The sequence below is a fragment of the Spermophilus citellus genome (genome assembly GCF_964194105.1).
Source record: "Spermophilus citellus genome assembly, chromosome: 1".
In the NCBI taxonomy this organism is placed as follows: domain Eukaryota; kingdom Metazoa; phylum Chordata; class Mammalia; order Rodentia; family Sciuridae; genus Spermophilus; species Spermophilus citellus.
The window spans coordinates 185371544-185392016 of NC_138182.1; the positions used below are offsets into that span (position 1 = coordinate 185371544).

The 20473-nt window shown below is 39.4% G+C and overlaps 1 protein-coding gene and 1 pseudogene across 2 annotated transcripts in view; one reads left to right on the forward strand and one right to left on the reverse strand.

The window, feature by feature from the left end:
- PRELID2 (PRELI domain containing 2) overlaps positions 1-20473 on the forward strand; it is an 84276-nt gene that overhangs the window by 55529 nt on the left and 8274 nt on the right. Inside the window, exon 6 of the mRNA XM_081278504.1 lies at positions 19955-20024. Within this exon, the coding sequence (XP_081134630.1) occupies positions 19955-20014 (60 nt within the window). The 3' untranslated portion in view covers positions 20015-20024. The remainder of the gene's footprint in view (positions 1-19954; positions 20025-20473) is intronic.
- Positions 17839-18529, reverse strand: LOC308652837 (calcyclin-binding protein-like; annotated as a pseudogene). The gene has a single exon. The product of its transcript is annotated as a calcyclin-binding protein-like (transcript).

The window sequence follows — 20473 nt, forward strand, 5'->3', positions numbered from 1 at the left end:
GATGGTTTCTTATGCTGACTGCCCACTCTGGTAGGATTTCATCTTTTGCTGCTTTTAGCTCTTTGGTTGTGACTACCCTTTGTGAGACTTGGGTCATGGGCAGAGCCCAGGAAGGTGGTAGGGCAGAGGCGGCAGTACATGCCTGTTAGGGAGAAAAGAATTGCGTCTAGTGGTCCCAGGTTTGTTGGAGTGATATGTCTTTGACATTTCTAGATTTTTCTGGAATACCATAAGTGGTCTGGGATTTGATCCCCCATTTCCTGGCTCGATATCTCCCTTGCTACTTCTAACTAATCTGTTTTCCTATTTTTCTCTGAATTTCCTTAGTGAAGAAAAATGATGGCTTTTGCAGAGTTAATTAACTCCTTTCATATTGATTCTCAGTATAAGTAGAATTTAAAGGCTATAATTAAATACTGTCTTGATCAGTGGCCTTTCGTGAGGTATAGCTTTTGTTATTTTTAAAGATATTAACATTTGTTAAAACCTACTGGTTTTCCTATTATTCTCTAATCTTGAAATGCTCGAAATGGTTCAGATTTAAAGAAGTTATTACCCTCCTCTAAAAACTCTTAAGTCTTTCAATTCTTGTTTAAAATGTTTTTTTTCAGATACTACCTGCATATGCATTTTAAAATTGCATTTCTAGTAGAGCCACTTGTGTTCTCTTGCCTCAGCTCCCTCTGACACCTGTAGAATACCCGGTCCCAACCAGCTGTGAGACCTTGGATAAGCCATTTAATTTTCTGTGGCGCATTTTATTCATCTATGAAATGAGGACAGTAATGGAGCCTACCTCATAGAGTACTCTGAGGAATAAATGAGCCACGTATATAAAATGCCCAAGATGGTGCTTGGCACATTGAAAAACTATCAACTATTATTGTGTTACTCTTATTTAAAAAGCAAAATGCAAGGAAGTTAAAAACACAAGTGTGCTTTTCCCACTATGACGTCATAGAGAGACATTCAGTGGCTATGATGAGCTTGTGTTCGGAGTCAACCTGACCTGGATTTAAATTGCAGTACCTTCTCTCATAGGTCTGTACAAATGCAGCCTCTGGGAGAAATGTGAACTGTATCATCTACCTTAGGAGTATGAATTAAAGGATCTGTGTAAAGAAGTGCTTAAAATGCCTTGGCACGGGCTGGGGTTGTAGCTCAGTGGTAGAGTGCTTGCCTAGCATGTGTGAGGCACTGGGTTCAATCCCTGGCACCACATTAAAAAAATGCCTTGGCACACAATAAATACTCTATAAATGATTATCGTCATCTTCCATGAAAGTCCAAAACAGCTGAGTAATATTCCATTGTGTGTATATGTCCCACAGTTTCTTTATCCATTCATCTGCCGAAGGGCACCTAAGTTGGTTCCATAGCTTAGCTATTGTGAATGGAGCTGCTTTGAACAAAGAATGACTTTGTAACATTTTCCAGAAAATGGACGGATCTGGAGACTATCATGCCAAGTGAAATAAGCCAGTCCCCAAAAACCAAAGGTTGAATGCTTTCTCTGATATGTGGAAGCTAACCCACAACACAAGGGGATAGGGAGAGAGAAGAATAGAAGTGCAGTGGATTAGACAGCAAGGAGCGGAGGGAAGGGAGGGTGATAGGAAAAGGAAAGACAGTGGAATGAATCTGACAAAACTTTTCTCTCTCTCTCTCTCTCTCTCTCTCTCTCTCTCTCTCTATATATATATATATATATACATACACATACATATACATACATACACACACACAACCCAATGGATCTCACCATCATGAACATCCATAAAAATAATATTCTAATTAAAATAAGATATATTTCATTCTTGTGTATTTTCAAAATGGATTGTGCTGTCATGTATAACTAAAAGAAACCAATAAATTAAAAAAACCCTCCAAATTGGCATATTTCCTTTTAGTCTTTTATATAGAGATTTTAAAAATCACTAGAATGTTTGTACAATTTCATGTCTTTTAATTTTTTTCAATTTAAATATATATTTTTAAAATTAATTAATTAATTAATTGAGTTCTAATTTGTTGTAGGTGACAGCAGAATGCATTTCGATACATAGTACACAAACGGAGCACTGTTTTTCATTTCCCTGGTTGTCCGCAAATATGGAAAGAGTCACTCCATTCATATCTTCGTACATATACCTAGGGTAATGATGTCCATCTCATTCCACCATCTTTTCTACCCCCATGTCTCCTCCCTTACCCTCCTACCTATTTGCCCTATCCAAAGTTCCTCCATTCCTCCCATGCTACACCCCTGTCCCACCTAATGGATCAGCATCCACTTATCAGAGAGAACATTTTCCTTGGTTTTATGGGATTGGCTTTATTTCATTTAGCATGATATTCTTCAGCTCCATCCATTTACCTGCAAAATCTATGATTTTATTCTCTTTTAATGCTGAGTAATATTCCATTGTGTGTGTGTGTGTGTGTGTGTGTATGTGTGTGTGTGTGTGTATATCTCACAACTTCTTTATCCATTCATCTATTGATGAATGGATGAAGGGGATCTAGGTTGGTTCCACAATTTAGTATTGTGAATTGAACTGCTATGAACATTGATGTGGCTGTGTCACTGTAATATGCTATTTTTAAATCCTTTGGGTATAGACCGAGGAGAGGGATAGCTGGGTCAAACGGTGGTTCCATTCCCAGTTTTCCAAGAAATCTCCATACTGCTTTCCGTATTGGCTGCACCAATTTGCAGTCTCACCAGCAGTGTATGAGTGTACCTTTCCCCACATCCTCACCAACACTTATTGTTGTTTGTCTTCATTGCTGCCATTCTGATTGGAGTGAGGTATCTTAGAGTGGTTTTGATTTGCATTTCTCTATAATTTCTAGTGATGATGAACATTTTTCACATATTTGTTAATTGATTGTATATCACCTTCTGAGAAGTGTCTGTACAAGTCCTTGGCCCATTTATTGATTGGATTATTTGTTTTTTTTGTGTCTAGTTTTTTGAGTTCTTTATATTCCCTAGAGATTAGTGCTCTATCTGATGTGTGAGGTATAAAGATTTGCTCCCAAGATATAGGCTCACAGATTGTTACTTCACAGATTGTTTCTTTTGCTGAGAAGAAACTTTTTAGTTTGAGTCCATCCCATTCATGATTCTGGTTTTAATTCTTGTGCCACAGGAATATTATTAAGGAAGTTGGGGCCTAATCCCACATGATGGAGATTAGGACCTACTTTTTCTTCTATTAGATGCAGGGTCTCTCCTAAGTCCGTTGCTCATTTTGAGTTGGATTTTGTGCATGGTGAGAGATAGGGGTTTAATTTCTCTTTTTTTTTGCATATGAATAAGAAGAACTTGTTTGATGAATGTAGATACTCCATTGTTTGGGGCATATATATTTATAATTGTTATATCTTTTTGGTGTATGGTTCCCTTAAGCAGTATGACATGACTTTCTTTATCCCTTTTGACTAACTTTGGTTTGAAGTCTACTTTATCTGATATGAGGATGGAAACCCCTGCTTGTTTGTGCAGTCCATGTGAGTGGTATTTTTTTTTTTTTTCCAACCTTTTACCTTCAGTCTGTAGATGTCTTTTCCTTTGAGATGAGTCTCTTGGAGATAGAATATTGTTGGGTCTTTTTTTAAAAAAAAATCCGATCTGCCCATCTAAGTCTTTTGATTGATGAGTTTAGGCCATTAACATTCAGGGTTATTATTGAGACATCATTTATATTTCTGGTCATTTTTGTTCATTTTTAGTTTTTAACTTGACTTGGTTTCTCCTTTGATTAGGTTTTCCTTTAGTGTTATACTTCCCTTTGCTGATTTTAATTTGTCCTCCTCATAGAATATTTTTCCAAGGATATTCTGTAGTGCAGGTTTCCTTGTTGTAAATTCTTTTAAGTTTTTTTTTTTTTTTTATCATGGAAGGTTTTTATTTTGTACTCAAATCTGAAGCTTAATTTTGCTGGATATAAGATTTTTGGTTGGCATCCATTTTCTTTTAGAGCTTGGTATATGTTGTTCCAGGATCTTCTAGTTTTGAGGGTCTGGGTTGAGAAATCTGAAGGGATTCTAATTGGTTTCCCATATGTGTAATCTGATTCCTTTCTCTCATGGCTTTTAAAATTCTCTCCTTGTTATGTATGCGAGGCATTTTCTTTATAATGTACTTTCATGTAGATCTGTTGTGATTTTGTACATTTTGTGTCCTATAAACCTCTTGTATTTGATTTTTTTCAATACATTCTTTTTTTCTTTTTATTTATTTATTTTCGCATTACAATTCTTAGTATACCATTATACAATAATTTATCATACCTCTGATTATATATAAGGTATGTTGACACCAAATTCACATCTTCATACATGTATTTTGTATAATCATGAGGGTCTCCTTTCACCATCCATGCTATTCCCCTTCTCCCTCCCTTTCCCTCCCACCCTATTCCCTATCTAGAGGTTCCAATTCATTCTTCAGGTTTGGAAAATTTTCTGATATTATTTCATTGAATAGATTGTTCGTACCTTTGGTATGGAACTCTATGCTTTCCTTTATCCCAATAATTTTTAAATTTGTTATTTTGATGTTATTTCATAATTCTTGGATATTCTGCTCATGTTTTCTTACCATCTTCACTGTGTGGTCAACTTTATTTTCATGAGTATATATTTTGTCTTCATTGTCTGAGGTTCTGTCTTCTAAGTGTTCTAATCTGTTGGTGATGCTTTCTATTGAGTTTTAAATTTGCTTTGTTGTTTCCTTCATTTCAAGGATTTCTGGTTCCCCCCCACCCCCAAATCTCTATCTCCTTATTGAAGTAATCTTTTGCTTACTATATTTGCTTATGTATTTCTTTATCGAAATGATCTTTTGCTGTCCATGTTTGCTCTCTTATATCATCCTTTAATTCTCAGAACATTTTAATTATATATATCCTGAACTCCTTTTCTGACATTTTTTATGCTATGCTGACCATGGATTCTAATAATGTAGTATCTTGGTTTGTTTGGGGCATTTTCTTCCCTTGTTTTTTCATCTTGTTTGTGTGTCTTCCCTTGTAGCAGTGCAGATCTGAGGTGTTTCAGTTTTTACCCTATAGACTTATAGTGTCTCTGCAGGGTTCAGAGGGAGATCAATATTAACAGATCCCAATTAGCCTTAAACCAAATTAAGACATTTATGGTTTTGTCACAATAGACAGAAATGATGAGTTTAATTATTATCTACAATATATTCAATATAGGTTTGCAAAAGGGTTTACAGTTTCTAATAGTGGAGAAGGAGAGAACGGGTGGGGTGTAGGATGAGATGTTAAGTAGGTAGGAGGTGAGGATATAGAGTTATTAGATCTTAGGAAGCATGAAAGAGGAATCAAAAGAAGTTGGCTACTGGCAGGAGAAAAGAAAGAAATGGCGAGACAAGTAAGTGGGAAGACAATAGAGAAAGTACAAAAGACAAACATAAAAAGTAAGAAAAAGGAAAATGGAAAATAAAAAAATATACAAACTGTAATGTACTATTCATATATTCCAATCCTCAGTAGCCTAATGCATGAAAAATACTTGGTTTCACAAATCTTGGGAATTTAAGGGTGGGAAAGGGAGAGAGGGAAAAGGAAAAAAAGAGAGAGAGAAAAAAAAAAAGGAAAGAAAAGAAAAAGTAATCTTGAAGGAAAATTAAGGGATTGTTTCCTTTGGAGTTCAGTTTCCTTCCTGCTTCCCTTCCCATCCAGTAGGTGAGGTTTTCTGTTGTTGGCTGTTTTCTCCACCCTCAGGATGGTAAAGGTATTAGGGTGGGAGGGTTGGTCTTAGGGGCAGAACACTTTGAGGTGGGGCATAGCCCTTGCCTGTCCCAGTTGGAAGACCGTCCCCCAAGGATCTCCTTTGGGACCTGCTCGTGTGTTGTGGGTGCCTGGTCTTATCTCCTTATATGGCCTGTAAACCTCACAGTTCCTGGTCTTCAATTTAGTCTCTGAACTGTATCTCACTCACCTCCTCCCTTTCTATTTCCTAATCAGGAACCTCTTTCTCTGGAGTTCTTGAGGGCTGTGCTGTTTTGTATCGGGCAGATCAGGGCCAGGCTTTGTGAGCTAGGACTGGCCACATAGCTACGAGCACTGTGCTGGGTTAGTGGCTGTGGGGAAGTGGTGGGTTGGGGGACCATAAGTACCTTGATATTGCTTCTAGGCCCCAGGTGGTGTCCCAAGCTAGGGGTTGTCCTAACTGGTGATGGCAGTAGCAAGGATAACCCAAGATGGTGACAAAGGTGTCCTAAGATGGAGGTTGCTGCTTTTAGAGATGGGGCATTGGGGTGGCCCTGGCAGTGGTGTTGGGTGGCATGTTTGGAGATGCAGCTCAGTGTTGTGCTTTGCTATGGTGGGTGGTTGTCTCCAGACCCTGTTCAGTGTTTCTAGGTGCAGGTTACCACGTGGAGGGGATTATGGCAGCAGTTGCAGTGTCTCAAGATGGAGGCAACCAGGGGAGCCAAAGTTAGTAGATGGGGATCCACACAGGAATCCGTGGCTGGGGGTCCTGCTTAATTTTTAAAGATACCATTATATCACAATTGCCTTTCATGGTAACTACAGAAACTTCAAACTCATCATTTTAATGACTGCTTAATATTTCATTAAGTAGTTATATAATAATTTATTTCACCCTCTTTCTTATTGAGTGTTGAAGTTATTTCCAGCCTACATCATATATAAATGATACAATGTGAAACGTCTTTAGATGTAGAAACTTTACATTTTGTACCAGTACCTTAGAAAAGATTTCCCAAAGTACCCTTATCCAAATATGACTGTTTTTATGATTCATTTTATTATTCTTGGTCTCCCTTACTGAGTGACTTCTATGTGGGACTCACCACTTTATCCTCAGTACCTATTACATTGTCAGTTTCAATAGATATTTATTGACTTAATGAAAAAAATGAACATATTATTGTATTATTTTTTCCCTAAATGATTAGCCCTTTATTTTTTTTTCAAAATGGCCATACTACCAAAAGTATAATGACAGATTTATTAAAATTCGAATGTCATTCTTCATAAAAATATAAAAAGCTGTCATGAAATTCATTTGGAAAAATAAGAGGCTCAGAATAGCCAAAGCAATCCTTAGTGAGACAAGTGATGCAGGAGGCATCACAATACCAGACCTTCTGCTACTGATCTATATAGTAACAAAAACAGCAAGGTACAGCATGGTGTTGACACCATGAAGACCAATGGAATAGAAGTCACAGAGATAAACCCCCATAAATACAGTTACCTCATACTGGATAAAGGCGCCAAAAACATTCATTGGAGAAAAAAACAGTCTCTTCAAGAAATTGTGCTGGAAGAACTGGAAATCCATATGTAGTAGAGTGAAATTTAACCTCTGTCTCTCACCCGGCACAAAACTCAACTCAAAGTGGATCATAGGCCTAGGCCTTAGACTTGGTAGAAGAAAATGTAGGCCCAAAATTTGAACATGTTGGTTCACGAACTGACTTCCTCAACAGGACTTCTATAAAGTGCAAGAAGTAAAATAAAAAATCAACAAATGGGATGGCATCAAACTATAAAGCTTCTTCATAGCAGAGGAAACAATCAAGTGCATAAAGAGAGAGCCTATAGAATGGGAGAAAAATCTTTGCTACCTGCACCTCATAGGATGTTAATTTCCGGGAAATGCAAAGAACTCAAAAAAATCTAACATAAAACAAAACAAAAATCAAACCTAATCAATAAAAGGGCAAAGGAACTTGATGGATACTTCTCAATAAATATGAATAAATATGAATTGTCAATAAATATGTGAAAAATGTTCGTGATCTCTAGCAATTAAAGAAATGCAAATTAAAACTATACTGAAATTCTATTTTATTCCAGTGAGAATGACAGTTGTCAAGAATACAAGTAACAATAAATGTTGGCTGGGATGTAAGGGAAAAGGTACACTCCTACATTGCTGGTGGGACTGCAAATTGGTGTAACTACTCTGGAAAGTAGTATGGATATTCTTCAAAAAACTAGGAATGGAACCATCATATGACCCAGTTATCCCACTCCTGGATATATATCCAAAGGATTTAAAATCAGCATACAACCATGATGCAGGTATATCAATGTTTAGAGCAGCAAAATTCATAATAGCTAAGCTATGTAGTCCTTTATTTTAAGTTGTTTAGTTGACATTATTTTCTACAAGTGGTTAAGACTTCCTTATGTTTCCATTCTATTTTAATAAGTCTTAAAAGTAAAGGAACTTCTTGTCAATCATAGGACTACTAGGGAAGGTAAGGATGCTTACTGAGCACAGGTAATAGTTATTGTCCACTATATACGTCTCAGGCATCATCCTGAGTACTTGCCCAGGATCACAAGGGTGGTGAGTTGGTAGTACCCAGATCCAAACTTGGCAGTTGGACTCTTAGTCTGGGCACTGGTAGATTAGGTGGCATTGCTTTAAGATGCTGAAAATTCTCCCTCATTTTACTTTTCCTACAGCCCACCCCTTTACTTCAGCCAGTGTAACAAGTTAACAAATTATTTTCCAGAGAACCTGGACTAGTTGACCAAATTACAAACAAGGTGTTGATCAGAGTTACTGAGAATTTTGCATTCGTTTCCAAACAAGAGCTCAAATTGCTTGCAGGGCTTGGTTTAAAAAAAAACCATTTCACCAAGTGAAGCATGTTGGAATATATATTTTTATAAGCCTTAGATTTTTTTGACTGAAGGAAAGAATCCATTATGTTAACACGAAAGACAGCTGGTGGCTTTAGAACTTCATCCATGTGGGAGTTATTAATCCATGAAGGACTGTATCTGAGACTGAACATTACAAGTGATATGATCCTAGGGATTAACCAATAATGTTTCCTATTTAGTTGGTAATTGACCTGGTAAAGTGACTTCTAAAAAGTCTAATGTCGTCATTATGTCCATTTCTTCAGTCTGTCCTTTCTATTATAGGGTTTGGGAGTTGCAATTAGCACTAGAAGACTTTTTTTTTTTTTTTTTTTTTTTGCAGGAAGTTGACTTAAAAATTGCAGCAGGCTTTATTCTATTACATATCTCTATATGATTTTTTTTAGTTACTTAGTAGCTTTTCTATATGTAGTTTCTATTCTAATTATGCTAGTTAATTTATAATGTTAAATACTTCAAATTTTTAAAAAAGCATTCCTTCTTGGACTTGCCACAAACTTACTGTTCTGCCACCCCACAGATGATGTGAAGGATACAGAACAAAGGCCAGCCCTTGTGTTTGTGGTGCTATGGTTAGTGACAGCACTCTAGCTCCAAGTTGTAACCTGAGACTTGGCTTACCAACTGTGAGTTTTGTCCCTAAGAAATGATGGTCATGTTTAGCATCAGTGGGAAGTCAAGGGACTTCCTGGTTGGGGTTAGGCATGGACCAAGAAGTTCTAATTGGCAGGTACAGTGTTGGAACAGAAAAGCTTCTGTGGATGCTTTGTGCTTGTCCTTTGGCTTCTCCAGAGTGCAGGAGCGAGCTTCACCTAGTAGAAACAGGAGACAAGGTACAGTTGGAGATGTGGCGGGGGTCCTTGTTCTTAGGGTAATTTCAAGAACTACTTATGGTTTGTTCTCACCCTGCCTCCTGTAAATTAATAAAACCACCTAGATTTATATGGAAATAATTTCAAGATGGCAGGGAGGACTGTGCGAAGTGACATGCCCTTTTTTTGAAATTTGAGAAGAGAACCCTGTAAACACACTTTTTAAAGGAGGTCGTGTCCTGAGGGCTCAGAGTAACAGAAATCTGGGTGCAAGCCTGTGTTCTCTGCTTGCTAGTTAGGCCATTGGTTTCTTGACCTTTGTGAGTTTCATTTTCCTCATGTGATTTGACTCATTGTTTGGGCGTGGGGGTGAGACAAGATGCAGCGTGTAATGTGTTCAGCACAGCCGAGGGTCGCCTTAGCCTGCCAACTGAGCACTTCTTTCAGTGACCTGGATTCTAGTTCTGTCTTTCTGTTGCAGAGGACCACTGTGCCCTCGGGAAAGCTGGTTTACCTCACTGGTATTTCAGCATTGTAAAAGCATCAGTGTCTCTTACAGGTGAGGTGAAGAGCAAGTGAAATATTTGTGAAATACAAATAAGCCTTTGGTGACATTTCCTGTATGCCACAGACCACCGACCAAATCAGGGGGTGCCTTGCAGTGAAAGCCCAGTTGTGAGGGGCTCCCTACTCAGATCTAGTCCATAAAGAAATCAGTGGCTACTTTTTAAGTCACAGGGAGAATGGAAGGTCATGGTTAATACAAGTCTGTTGTGTGCAGTGGCTTTATATGTTGTCTCCTTTAATGCTTAAAAGTAATCCTGTAAGGAAGTAGGTTTCTTTGCTTCTTCCTACCCATTTTACAGGCATAGAAATAAATTCAAGTGTGGTAAATACTCATTGCAGAAAGAAGCTGGAGAAACCCAGTTTAAATCTTAGGCCTGACGCCTGGTAACGGCTTTGTGACCTTCAGCAAGTTGTTTTCCTTTCTGGGGCTGTTTCCTTACCTGGAAATGGTGAGAGTAAAAGTTCAGAGGATTAAATGAGATCATAAATTCCTGGCATGTCGAGAACCCATAATAAATTGTCATTAACCTCAGTATTGTTCAGATTTGGTGAGATATTTGATTGAAGAATGGCTTCAAAAATTACGTTTTGTTCAAAGGGAACATCTGATTGGAAGATACAGGAGTCTGGTCCTGCATATAAAGATCACTGACTTATAGAAGTGCATGAATCTGGGAGGAAGGAGAAGGGTAGAAATAAAACATAAAAGGAGAATTATCTGGGCATCTGTTAGATTTATTTATTATCTGGGCATCAATGGGATTTATTTATTCTGTTAGACAATTCACTGGCAAAATATATAAGCATGCTGCTCACCATTTCATCTTTCAGAATAGGGAAGAAAAAAGGAGAAATTATGTGTGAGTTTAACTCTGATGCATAGTGAAGAAATGGCTGATAAAAGAGAATTGATAGGAACCTTGTTCTTTTTTTTTTTTAGTGTGTCACAGCCAAGAGTTGATATTGGGGCCCACTGATGCCAGGCACCAGGATGGTTCTGTTTGTGCACGAGGGAGAGGTGTCTTATAAGTAGGACTGACACGGGTTGAATGAGGAGAGTAAACTTCTCCTGAATGGGGGCTACTAAGCAGATAAAGGTGGTCAGTTGCCAGAAGTGTCATGGATGGTGTGTGGCCTGGGGTGAGAAATTGGCTTTAATTACTGGTGAGAACAAGCCATATTTTATATGAAGTCTGAGTCAGGAAAGGTCCAACTGTGCACAGGTTACGTGTTTTAAAGTTCAAAATGAAAGTGGACTGAGTCACATCAGAGGGTGGGGGAAGTAACTGTATGAACTAGAGAACACCATGTGCCTTCAATGTTCACATCTGAACAGGGTTGATTTGGAAACTGGCAATGTGGAAATGACTTTGTTCCTTCATTCTAATATTTGATCACAGGGTACCTCTCTAAATCAGATGGGTACTTTCATTCCTTGGGTGAGAGTTTCCTATCTAGACTAGATAATACAAGGTCCTTTCTAACTTTTAGTTCTTTTTTTTTTTCTTTTGAACATATTCTTTACAAGTTGTGAAAAATATTCTTCTTAAAGAGAAAGAAAAGATTCATAATGTGAAGTAGAGATATCTGAAGGATTGTATGAGTTTAATGTTCTGCAGTTACACCTAAAGATTGGGGGTTACTTGATGAAAATAAAAATGAATCTTACTCAAGAGCCCATTCACTACTATGGGAAAATGTATTGAAGCTGTATATTCTGTCAGGCTATTTTTATTTGAGAAGCATTGTATTTAACATAATTTGTGGATGTGATTAGATATTGATTCATATATTAAGATTCGTGGTGTTTTGTTTGGGAGCAGGACTGAAATATCTGATTTCTTTAACCAGGATTTTTGAGTGTTGGCACTAGAGAAGGAAGAAGACTCTTGCTGTGAACCTGGCATTATAAACGGTGTTTGCACATTCATATTCTCACTTGAACTTTCCAGTCCTCTCATGTTGTCAGATCTGGATTCTGAGTCCTCCTTCCTGGTTTCTTTGAGTGGAATCAAGGCCATGTAGTTACTGTGTGAGTTTTGGACAGGACCGTTAGTTGTTTAATTTCTCTGAGCTTTGATCTCTGGGGTCTGGGATGGGGGGATAGGAAAGGAATCCCCTAAGGCAGATGAAAGGGTCCAGTACGCTAATGTGGGATAGAAGTCCACCCAGTGCTTGGCACATGCCATGTGCCAATACATTTTAACTGTATTACTATTATTATTTAGTGTTATTTTAGTTTTATAGATGAGAAAACATTAAAAGAAAAGAATTTAAAAGAATGGGATAGCCTCAGAGTAAAAGATGCTCTGTTTGAAAGACCTCTTCCTGGAGAGCTTTGAGTCATGTTTCTCTGACCTTTTGATGAGAAAATTGGATGCATGTTCTTCCCTCCCTCTGTTCCTAGCTCCTGGTGTCTCCTCCTTTCTTCCTTCTCAAATGCTGCCTACCTGTGCTGTATTCCAGGGGGTTGCTAAGGATTCAGCAGCAAACACTGGCCAGATCTCTCCTCCTTCTCCCAGAGCTTACCTTCTAGTGTGGTGAAAGACAGTGTGAAATATTTTACAAGCATAGGATTTTCTCACAGGTATGAATGCTGTAAAGAGAGCAGGATAGGCAGATGTGATCTGGGTTGTGTCCGGGCAGTTTGAGCCAGGGGAATAAGGGAGCAGGTGACTTCTGAGGAGGTGCTGGATGAGTAGTTGGGATCTGAGTTCTGCAAGGAGCTAGCTGGCCACTAACTGGCCACTTCAGATCTGGGGCTGTTCCTCAGAACAGAGAATAAGAAAGAAGGAACTGAGCATGTTCCCTGAATAGGAAGCAGGCCTGGGTGCTGGTAGGTGGTGAGGGGAGAATGGAGGGAGCTGTGGTTGGAGAAGGGGCTGGAAGCCTTGTTATCCCACTTTCTGAACACCTGTTGCTAATGCAGGTTCCTCAGAACCCACATGAGTCCTGCCATTCTTTCTGCATCATTGCCTCCTTCCTTCTTTCTTTCATCCTTTGTTCTTTCCTATTTTGACCTTTGATCTCCCATGGAGGTCCTTGTTATTCTTATCCTTCCAACCACACCTCAAGGGCACTGAATACTAGGCAGATGGCACTGGAATTCCAGACTCATCAGCCTGGCGCTCAGGAGTAAGCAGTCGGTTAGGTTTATAGTGCACCGACATGGAGTGCCTACTGGTGTGTCAAATTCTGCACTAGATAATAAGATGCAAATGACGTGAATTCTGTCCCTGACTCTGAATGCCTTTCTGTCTAATGTGGTAAACATGTAAACTGGAGACTGATTGGCTGGATGATAGATTCATTCATTCTCTAAGTAGACATTTACTGCAGGCCTTCTCTGTCCCACAGCCTTGTTCTACAGGGTACATCTTGAACAAGACAGAGAAAGCTTGCAGCTTCATGAGGTTTACGTTTTAGTGGGATTAGATGATTACTGAAGAGATTTAGCTATTTATTGACTAGGTATTTACCAGAAACTAGTATTATAACATTAAATACAGGGATTATTAGGCATTATTTTAACTGATTCTTAGGACAAGCTGTGTTGCTATCTATATTCAATAAAGATGAGGCAGTCGAAAATTACAGAATTTAAGATCTTGCACAAGATCTTATAGCTAGTTTAGATGTGACCCTAAATCTCTCTAATAGAGTCATTGCACAATTACAGTGCTACTCATGGTTAAATGCAGAGGTTTTATGTGCTATTGTGTTTTCCAGGGAAGTGTAGAGCTAAGGTGGGAAGGAACTGTGTTACGAGGATTGGAAGGGTGGGATGTGTAATAGTCTTGTCACCTGCTACATTCAGTCCCATTACTCACCCTTCAATGTGGCTTAACTGTGAGAGTACTCTCTGCATGTCCCACCCCCATGCCTTTTCTTTCTTTCTCTTCCTCCTCCTCCTCCTCCTCCTCCTCCTTTTATTCCCCCAGTTCTGGAATTGAAACAGGGCGTGCACTACCACTGAGCTTTGCCCCCAGAGTTTTTTTATTTTTAGATAATTTAGTGTTGCTGAATTATCCAGGCTGGCCTCGAACTTGCAATTTTCCTGCCTTAGCCTCCCAAGTCTCTGGGATTACAGGAAGGAGCCGTGGTGACAGGCCCTCATGCCTTTGTCTCCCTCTGCTTTGTCTTCCCCTTCATCTCAGAATGTCGCACTCCAGACCATACTTTGTGTCTTACATCTCTCCTCTTTCCATGGCTTCTGCAAGTCCTGCCTTCCTCCAAGAATATTGTCTGCTTACTTTTTTCTATCACATTTTTTTCTAAGTTGTAGTACTTCTCTCAGAGACTCTGTTGCCTTTCAGGTAGTTTTCATTCCTCCATTTCCGCTCCAGAGATCAGTGAACCCTTGAATCGAGGCTTTATGTCCCCTGTGCATCCCTGTGCCACAGGGTGGGTGCTCAGTTCATAGTGCTTGCTCCAAAGCCGTGACCTGAAGCATCATTTCCAGTGGGGTCTTTGATACCCGTCTTGTATCACTGTGATCATTAAGTGAGCCTTTCTTTTGTTAAGAGCCCCTCATGGATGTGCCTTTTGAGAACTGCTTTAAAAGTTTGTGATTTTTGTCAGGTCTAATGTGAGTCTCCTTGGAGCTTCCTGGGTAAATCAGAACCTCTTCAGGAAGCCTCAGTTTGATCAAATAAACATACCATCTGGATTTAGCCATCTGTGGTTCCATCTTATTCTTGTTTTTCTTAAGCTCCTCCCTGCCTCCCGAGTAATAGCCAGCTATTTCTCAGAAGCAGAGTGGGGAATTTGTGAAGTTTTCTGAATCCGAAAGGCTCAGTGACTCCTTTGGGCAGCATAGCTCTGGTATTAGGGAAATGAGACAGAGACAACTTCCTCATCTGTACATTGACAAATGGAGAAAGATAGCCTCGCAATAGAGAAAAAAATATTCTCTAAGGGGAAAGAAATAATAAAATCAAGCTGGTTTATGGTTTGTCAGTCCAAAAAGCTTTTAAGCTGTATCTATAAAGGTGTTTTTTACTTAATGTTTGTTCTGCATTTCAGGCATCATTGTGTGATAAGTGGTATAAATTTAGCCCCTTTAAGTCTGATCTCCTAGGGGTTGAGATTTAAGTGTTGGAACGAACTGTATTTGGAAGGAGTCTATTGATTGGGCTTTGATTTGGTCCTTCCTTACCAAAGAGAGATACTAAATAATGGCTGGCTTCCCTGTTTTTATTTTTTTATTTTTTAAGGTTCACTTTATAGGCTTCTCCTCCCCACCCCAGCCCATTCTCTGCCTCCTAACTGTTCTTCTTAAAAAGACTAACATGGTATTAGAGAGAGGAAAAGAGAGAAAGAAAAATCAACTGTCACATTGTGAACATAATTGATTCAATAAATAACGTCTTTCAATTCCCAGGGCAAACCTCAGAGTCCTCATTGATGTCAATTAGTGCTCAGCTCAATAAGTGGTGGCGGTCTTCATTTAGACAGATGGGAGAGTTCACAGACTCCCACCTCTCAAGGAAGGAATGTGCTTTTCTTCTTTTAAAGACATACTAGCTGGATTTATGCACCTGCTCTGCAAAACAGAAGTTTGAAAAGGAATTTATGTGGGAGTTTTTAGTATTCCTGAAAATAGAGTGAGGACATTTAATTACTGTCCAGGGGTTTGTTAAAACAAAACAACAACAAAAACAAAACAAAATAAGAACAGGAAAATAAAAATTGCCTAGAATTCACAGGTCTGTAAACTCTATGATGGTGGGGCCTGTCTTGTTTTTTGCCATTTAATCTCTAATGCACATGGTAGGTGCATAATAAATATATTAATTGGATTGGGTTTTGAATGCATGAGGACAGAAATGAGTACAATCCAGGTCTTATGTTAAGAATTTGACATATATATATATATATATATATATATATATATATATATATATATATATATATATATATATATTATGTCAGAATGGATTCTATGCTCATGTATAACTAAAAAGAACCAATAAAAAACTAAAAAAAAATAAGGCCATCAGTCAATGAATGGCTAAAGAAAATGTGGCATATTACATGATGGAATTTTATTGTCATAAAAAAACCAAATTATGTTATTTGCAGGAAAATGGATGGAACTAGCGACCATTATGTTAAGCAAAATAAGCCAAACTTAGGTCAAGTGTTGCATGTTTTCTTCTCACATGTGGAAGCTAGAGAGGAAAAAGGAAAATAAAGGTGGGGGACAACGTGTCTCATGAAAATCAAAGGGAGATGGGTAGAGTAAAGAGATGGGGAGGGAGGAGGAAAGGGAAAGGGGAAATAATGGGGAATGATATTGGCCAGATTATATTGTTATATTTTGTGCATGTACAAATATGTAACAACAAATCCCACAATTATGTACAAATATAATGCACCAATAAAATATGGAAAAATATTAATAAAGGAGAAAAGAAAGAAAAACAGATATGCATTAAAAAAAAGAGTTCAGTTAATTTTTGTTCCTCTGATTGTTTAATCCCCTGCCTCTGCTTCTTTCTCCCAATTATTTAAAGGAGAATAACTCCAAAGAGTACAGTACATATTGCATCTTCAGAAGTGATTAAGGAGACCCTACTTCATCAGTTCCCAGACTGGTAGAGTTGGAAAGGGATCTCAGAGGTGGTATGAAGCTGCTACTTACAAATTCCAGTATGTGAACTTGTGTTTCAGAATCACATGGAGCATGTTATAAATGCACAGATACCAGGCCTCTGTCCTGGGATTTCTGATGGAGTCACTGGTAGGGAGTCTATTTGAAAGTTTATTTGCTTTTGTGGATTGCTGTAGAAATTCTGGTGCGCAGAGGGTGTAGAAGACACTAATTCAATTTGCCTTGCAGACCCCTGACCTCTGTGGTCTGAGGCACTCCTTAGTAAAGAGAGCAGCCTAAGGTACCCAGCAGAATGGCTGGTGGAGCAGTGACTAGGACTCAGGTCTCCTGGCTCGGATGACAGCATCTTGGGTAGTTTGCTGCTGTGCTTTGGCTGATGCTCCATGGCACTGGATATGTCTCAATTTTTCTTCCAAGACAATGGCTGTGTTTGGGGTGATGGCCCTGGCAGAATCTGAAGAACCTTCTGGATCAGAACTCATTCATTCTACTTTGGTGTTAATATATTCTGTTGTTTTCTCTAGTGATGCCTTTGATTACCCCCATCTCCATCCTTTGGCTCAGAAGGAGTAGGAAGTCCTTGCCTTTCTTCTGTAAGCCATTCAGTCTTTTCCAGCCCTGCTTGATCATAAGAGAATCATATGAGTGCTCATTCTGGGTGTAGGGACCCAGGGCCTGCTTGAGTCCTGTTACAGCAGAATCTTCCTGGGAGGGGTTTGGGAACTGTATTATTATTATTATTATTATGCTGGGGATTGAAACCAGGGACATTTTGCTACCAAGCTATGTCCCTAGTCCTTTTTTATTTTTATTTAATTTTAATTTAGTTTTATTTTGAGACAGGCTCTCACTAAATTACTGAGGCTGGCTTCAAACTTGTGATCCTCCTGCTTCAGTCTCCTGAGTCACTGGGATTATAGGTGTGTGCCAACATGCCCAGCAGGGGACTGTATTTTACATTCCATTCCTAATTTTTTTTTGGAGTAAGTATTTAATAAGCACATTTTATTTAAATAAATCCTCCAGTAAAGAAATGGAGAATTTACTGCCTTTACTGTGTACATAGATATGTCAAATTTACATGTGCAGCTCTCCAACATTCCCCTTATTGGAAACATCCATATTTCCACATCACAGTTCCCAGAAAGACTTAAATGTCTCAAAATTCTGTATCTCCTTTGGCTTGTTTTTCTCTTGATACCACCCAGGCTTTATTAATGGTTCACTTCATATCATCATCTCCATCTTCATAAATTTTCTTTAGAACATTCCTTAATCCCTCACTAGGATCTGTTTCGGTGTTATATGAAGGCTTTTCTTTCTCTTTGCATTCTTTTTCCCGTCTGAGTCAAGTACTCTCACCGTTGTGTTTTCTGCTTTCTTTCTACGTAAGATGAGAACTGTGTCAGTCTTAACTGTTTTTGAACTGCCTTCCTCAGAGATGGGTTTCAAGAGATTGTTCAGAATCATGGAGTAACTCTTCCCATTTAGAGTCTTTACCAAAAATCAAACGAACCTCACTGTGAAATGAACCTGCACATTCTCAGCGGGAATTTGATGAACTCCCGTTAAAGTGATATCATTTTCACAAACTTATCGGATTGATCCCATCCGTAATTACTGATTTTCACGGTATATCTGTTGTAATGGGAGCAACCACAGCAGCTGGCTTTTCCTCCTCAAGAAGTTCTGGTTTCTTCTGTAATTTCTGTTGCATCTTGTCCTTTATTTCTGTATCTGTTTTTTTTCCCCTGCTGTAAGAGCATCACGTACTCTTTCTAGTAGTTTTTTTCCAGCAACACCTTTACCTCTTCTAGATCTTTCTGTAGCTCGTCCAGAGTTGAAGCCATGGTCTGGCTGGGTCAGGCCGCAGGCCCGTGCTGCAGCCATCCACCCGAGTCAGGAAACACTGCAATGAGCATGTAGACCCGTGTAGAACTGGCAGGCGCAGCCCACGTGCACACAGACCCTGAGCCATATCTTGGCTCCCCCACGTATGTTGGAGCCTCTGGAACCTTTGTGAGGCCGCAGCCCTACTGGCCCCACCCCACCAAGCCCCCTCTGTTCATAATTTTTATTCTCTTCAAATGCTTTTCCAGCCTCTGTCTCCGAGAATAGTGAATCCCCAGACTCAGCTTTGAGGCCCTGAAGACCCTCTTTCAAATTTATAATTCCAACTTGCCTGCCGAAGAACTTGCCCTTGAAGGAGGAAAAGATAGAGCTATCTACTTTCCTCCAAGGTAGAATTTTACTGCACAGGGCAGGGGTGTAGGAGGTTGGCTGGACAGTTGTGGATGGAGTGGTGCTGGAAGGTGAAGAGATCTCTCTAGAACCGGAGCCGAGGGCCTGTGTGCCTTCCCTGGCCTGTCTCTGGAAAGCTGTATGACTTTGAGCAAATTGCTGAAAACCTTTTGAGTTTGTTTCTTCATTAGTAAACTGTGGGTAAGAATACTACTTGCTTGAGGGTTTTATGTGTATCAGACAAGGGGTTGGAAATGGGCTCTGGGTACACAGGCTCAGAGATGGAGGTTTGCAGGCAGAGTGTATTGGAGATAACTTACAGGAGGAACTCCATGATAGAATGAGGGAAGCAGGATCAGGAGAAGGTGACGTTGACCAGGGTGAAGTTGCAGCAAAAGTCTCAGCTCCTGCTGTGGAGCGCAACAGGGGTGAGGTGCCCTTCAAAATTGTCCTGGATTTTTATCCTAATATCCAGCAGCTGTTGGATATGGCTGTACCTGGAGGCAGGCATGGCCTCAGCTCCCTTTGGTTGAGGGTGGCCGTGTGCCCACGGCAGCTTACAGTCCTGGTCATTGGGGACAGGAGTGCTTGTGACCTGGAGGGTAACTCACTGGGCACTCCCGCACTCACTGCACTGGTAGCACACAGGATGTCTTGGTAGTGAAGTGAGCACACTTGTCAATATTAACAAATATTAGCTCGTTGCTGTTCCGGCTCTGGCAATGGTGATTGGTAACTGGGCACTTTCAAGAAGTTGCCCAACTTCTCTTGGGCTATCCTTGTATTTACCATGGAGATCCCAAACTCTGCTTTGCCGGTCTCCCTAAAAGGGTCTGAGCACATTTGGAAATATAGTGTAGGTGAAATTTGTGAGTAAAATATTATGAAAATGCATGAGATGACTCTGAGCCTACTTTATCGAAATGAATATCTAGCTGTGATGTGGATTCCTTGAAGGCACAAGGATGTGATAAATGTAAAACTGCTTGTCTGTGAAATATGGCATTTTGATTTTTCTTTCTCTCTCTTTATAGGGAATTAGAATAATGGAGATGCTGCTAAAGGAACAGTGTGGTGCCCCCTTAGCTGAATAAGGAATCATCAGTGAGTACCAAAAGCAAAATCAGAATCATTTACTCAGCCATGTGTTCATGCTTATGAGCCTGGCATTATGTATCAGCCTCCCTGGGCTATTCATGCTGTATATTTCCCAGCTATGTCTGCAGAATGCTATTTCACAGGTGTTTTGTTATCTATTCAGTACCTTTCTTTGCTTGGTTCTTTGATTTTCAGAGCAGTTTTGTACTACATGCTGGGTCACAACTGCATTCCAATTGTTAAAACTGTTCAGTATAATCTACCCTGATTGAGACCCTCAAGGTGGCATAGATTTGTAAAGACTGCAACTCAGGATTAACTGAAGCTTAATATTATTGTTCAGAGAACAACAAAAGCAGATTTAAAACTGTTATTGGAGCAGGAAGGATAACAAGAAGGGAAAATGTTGATTGGCCAGTGAAACAAATGTTATCTTATTAGTCATACAGGTTGAG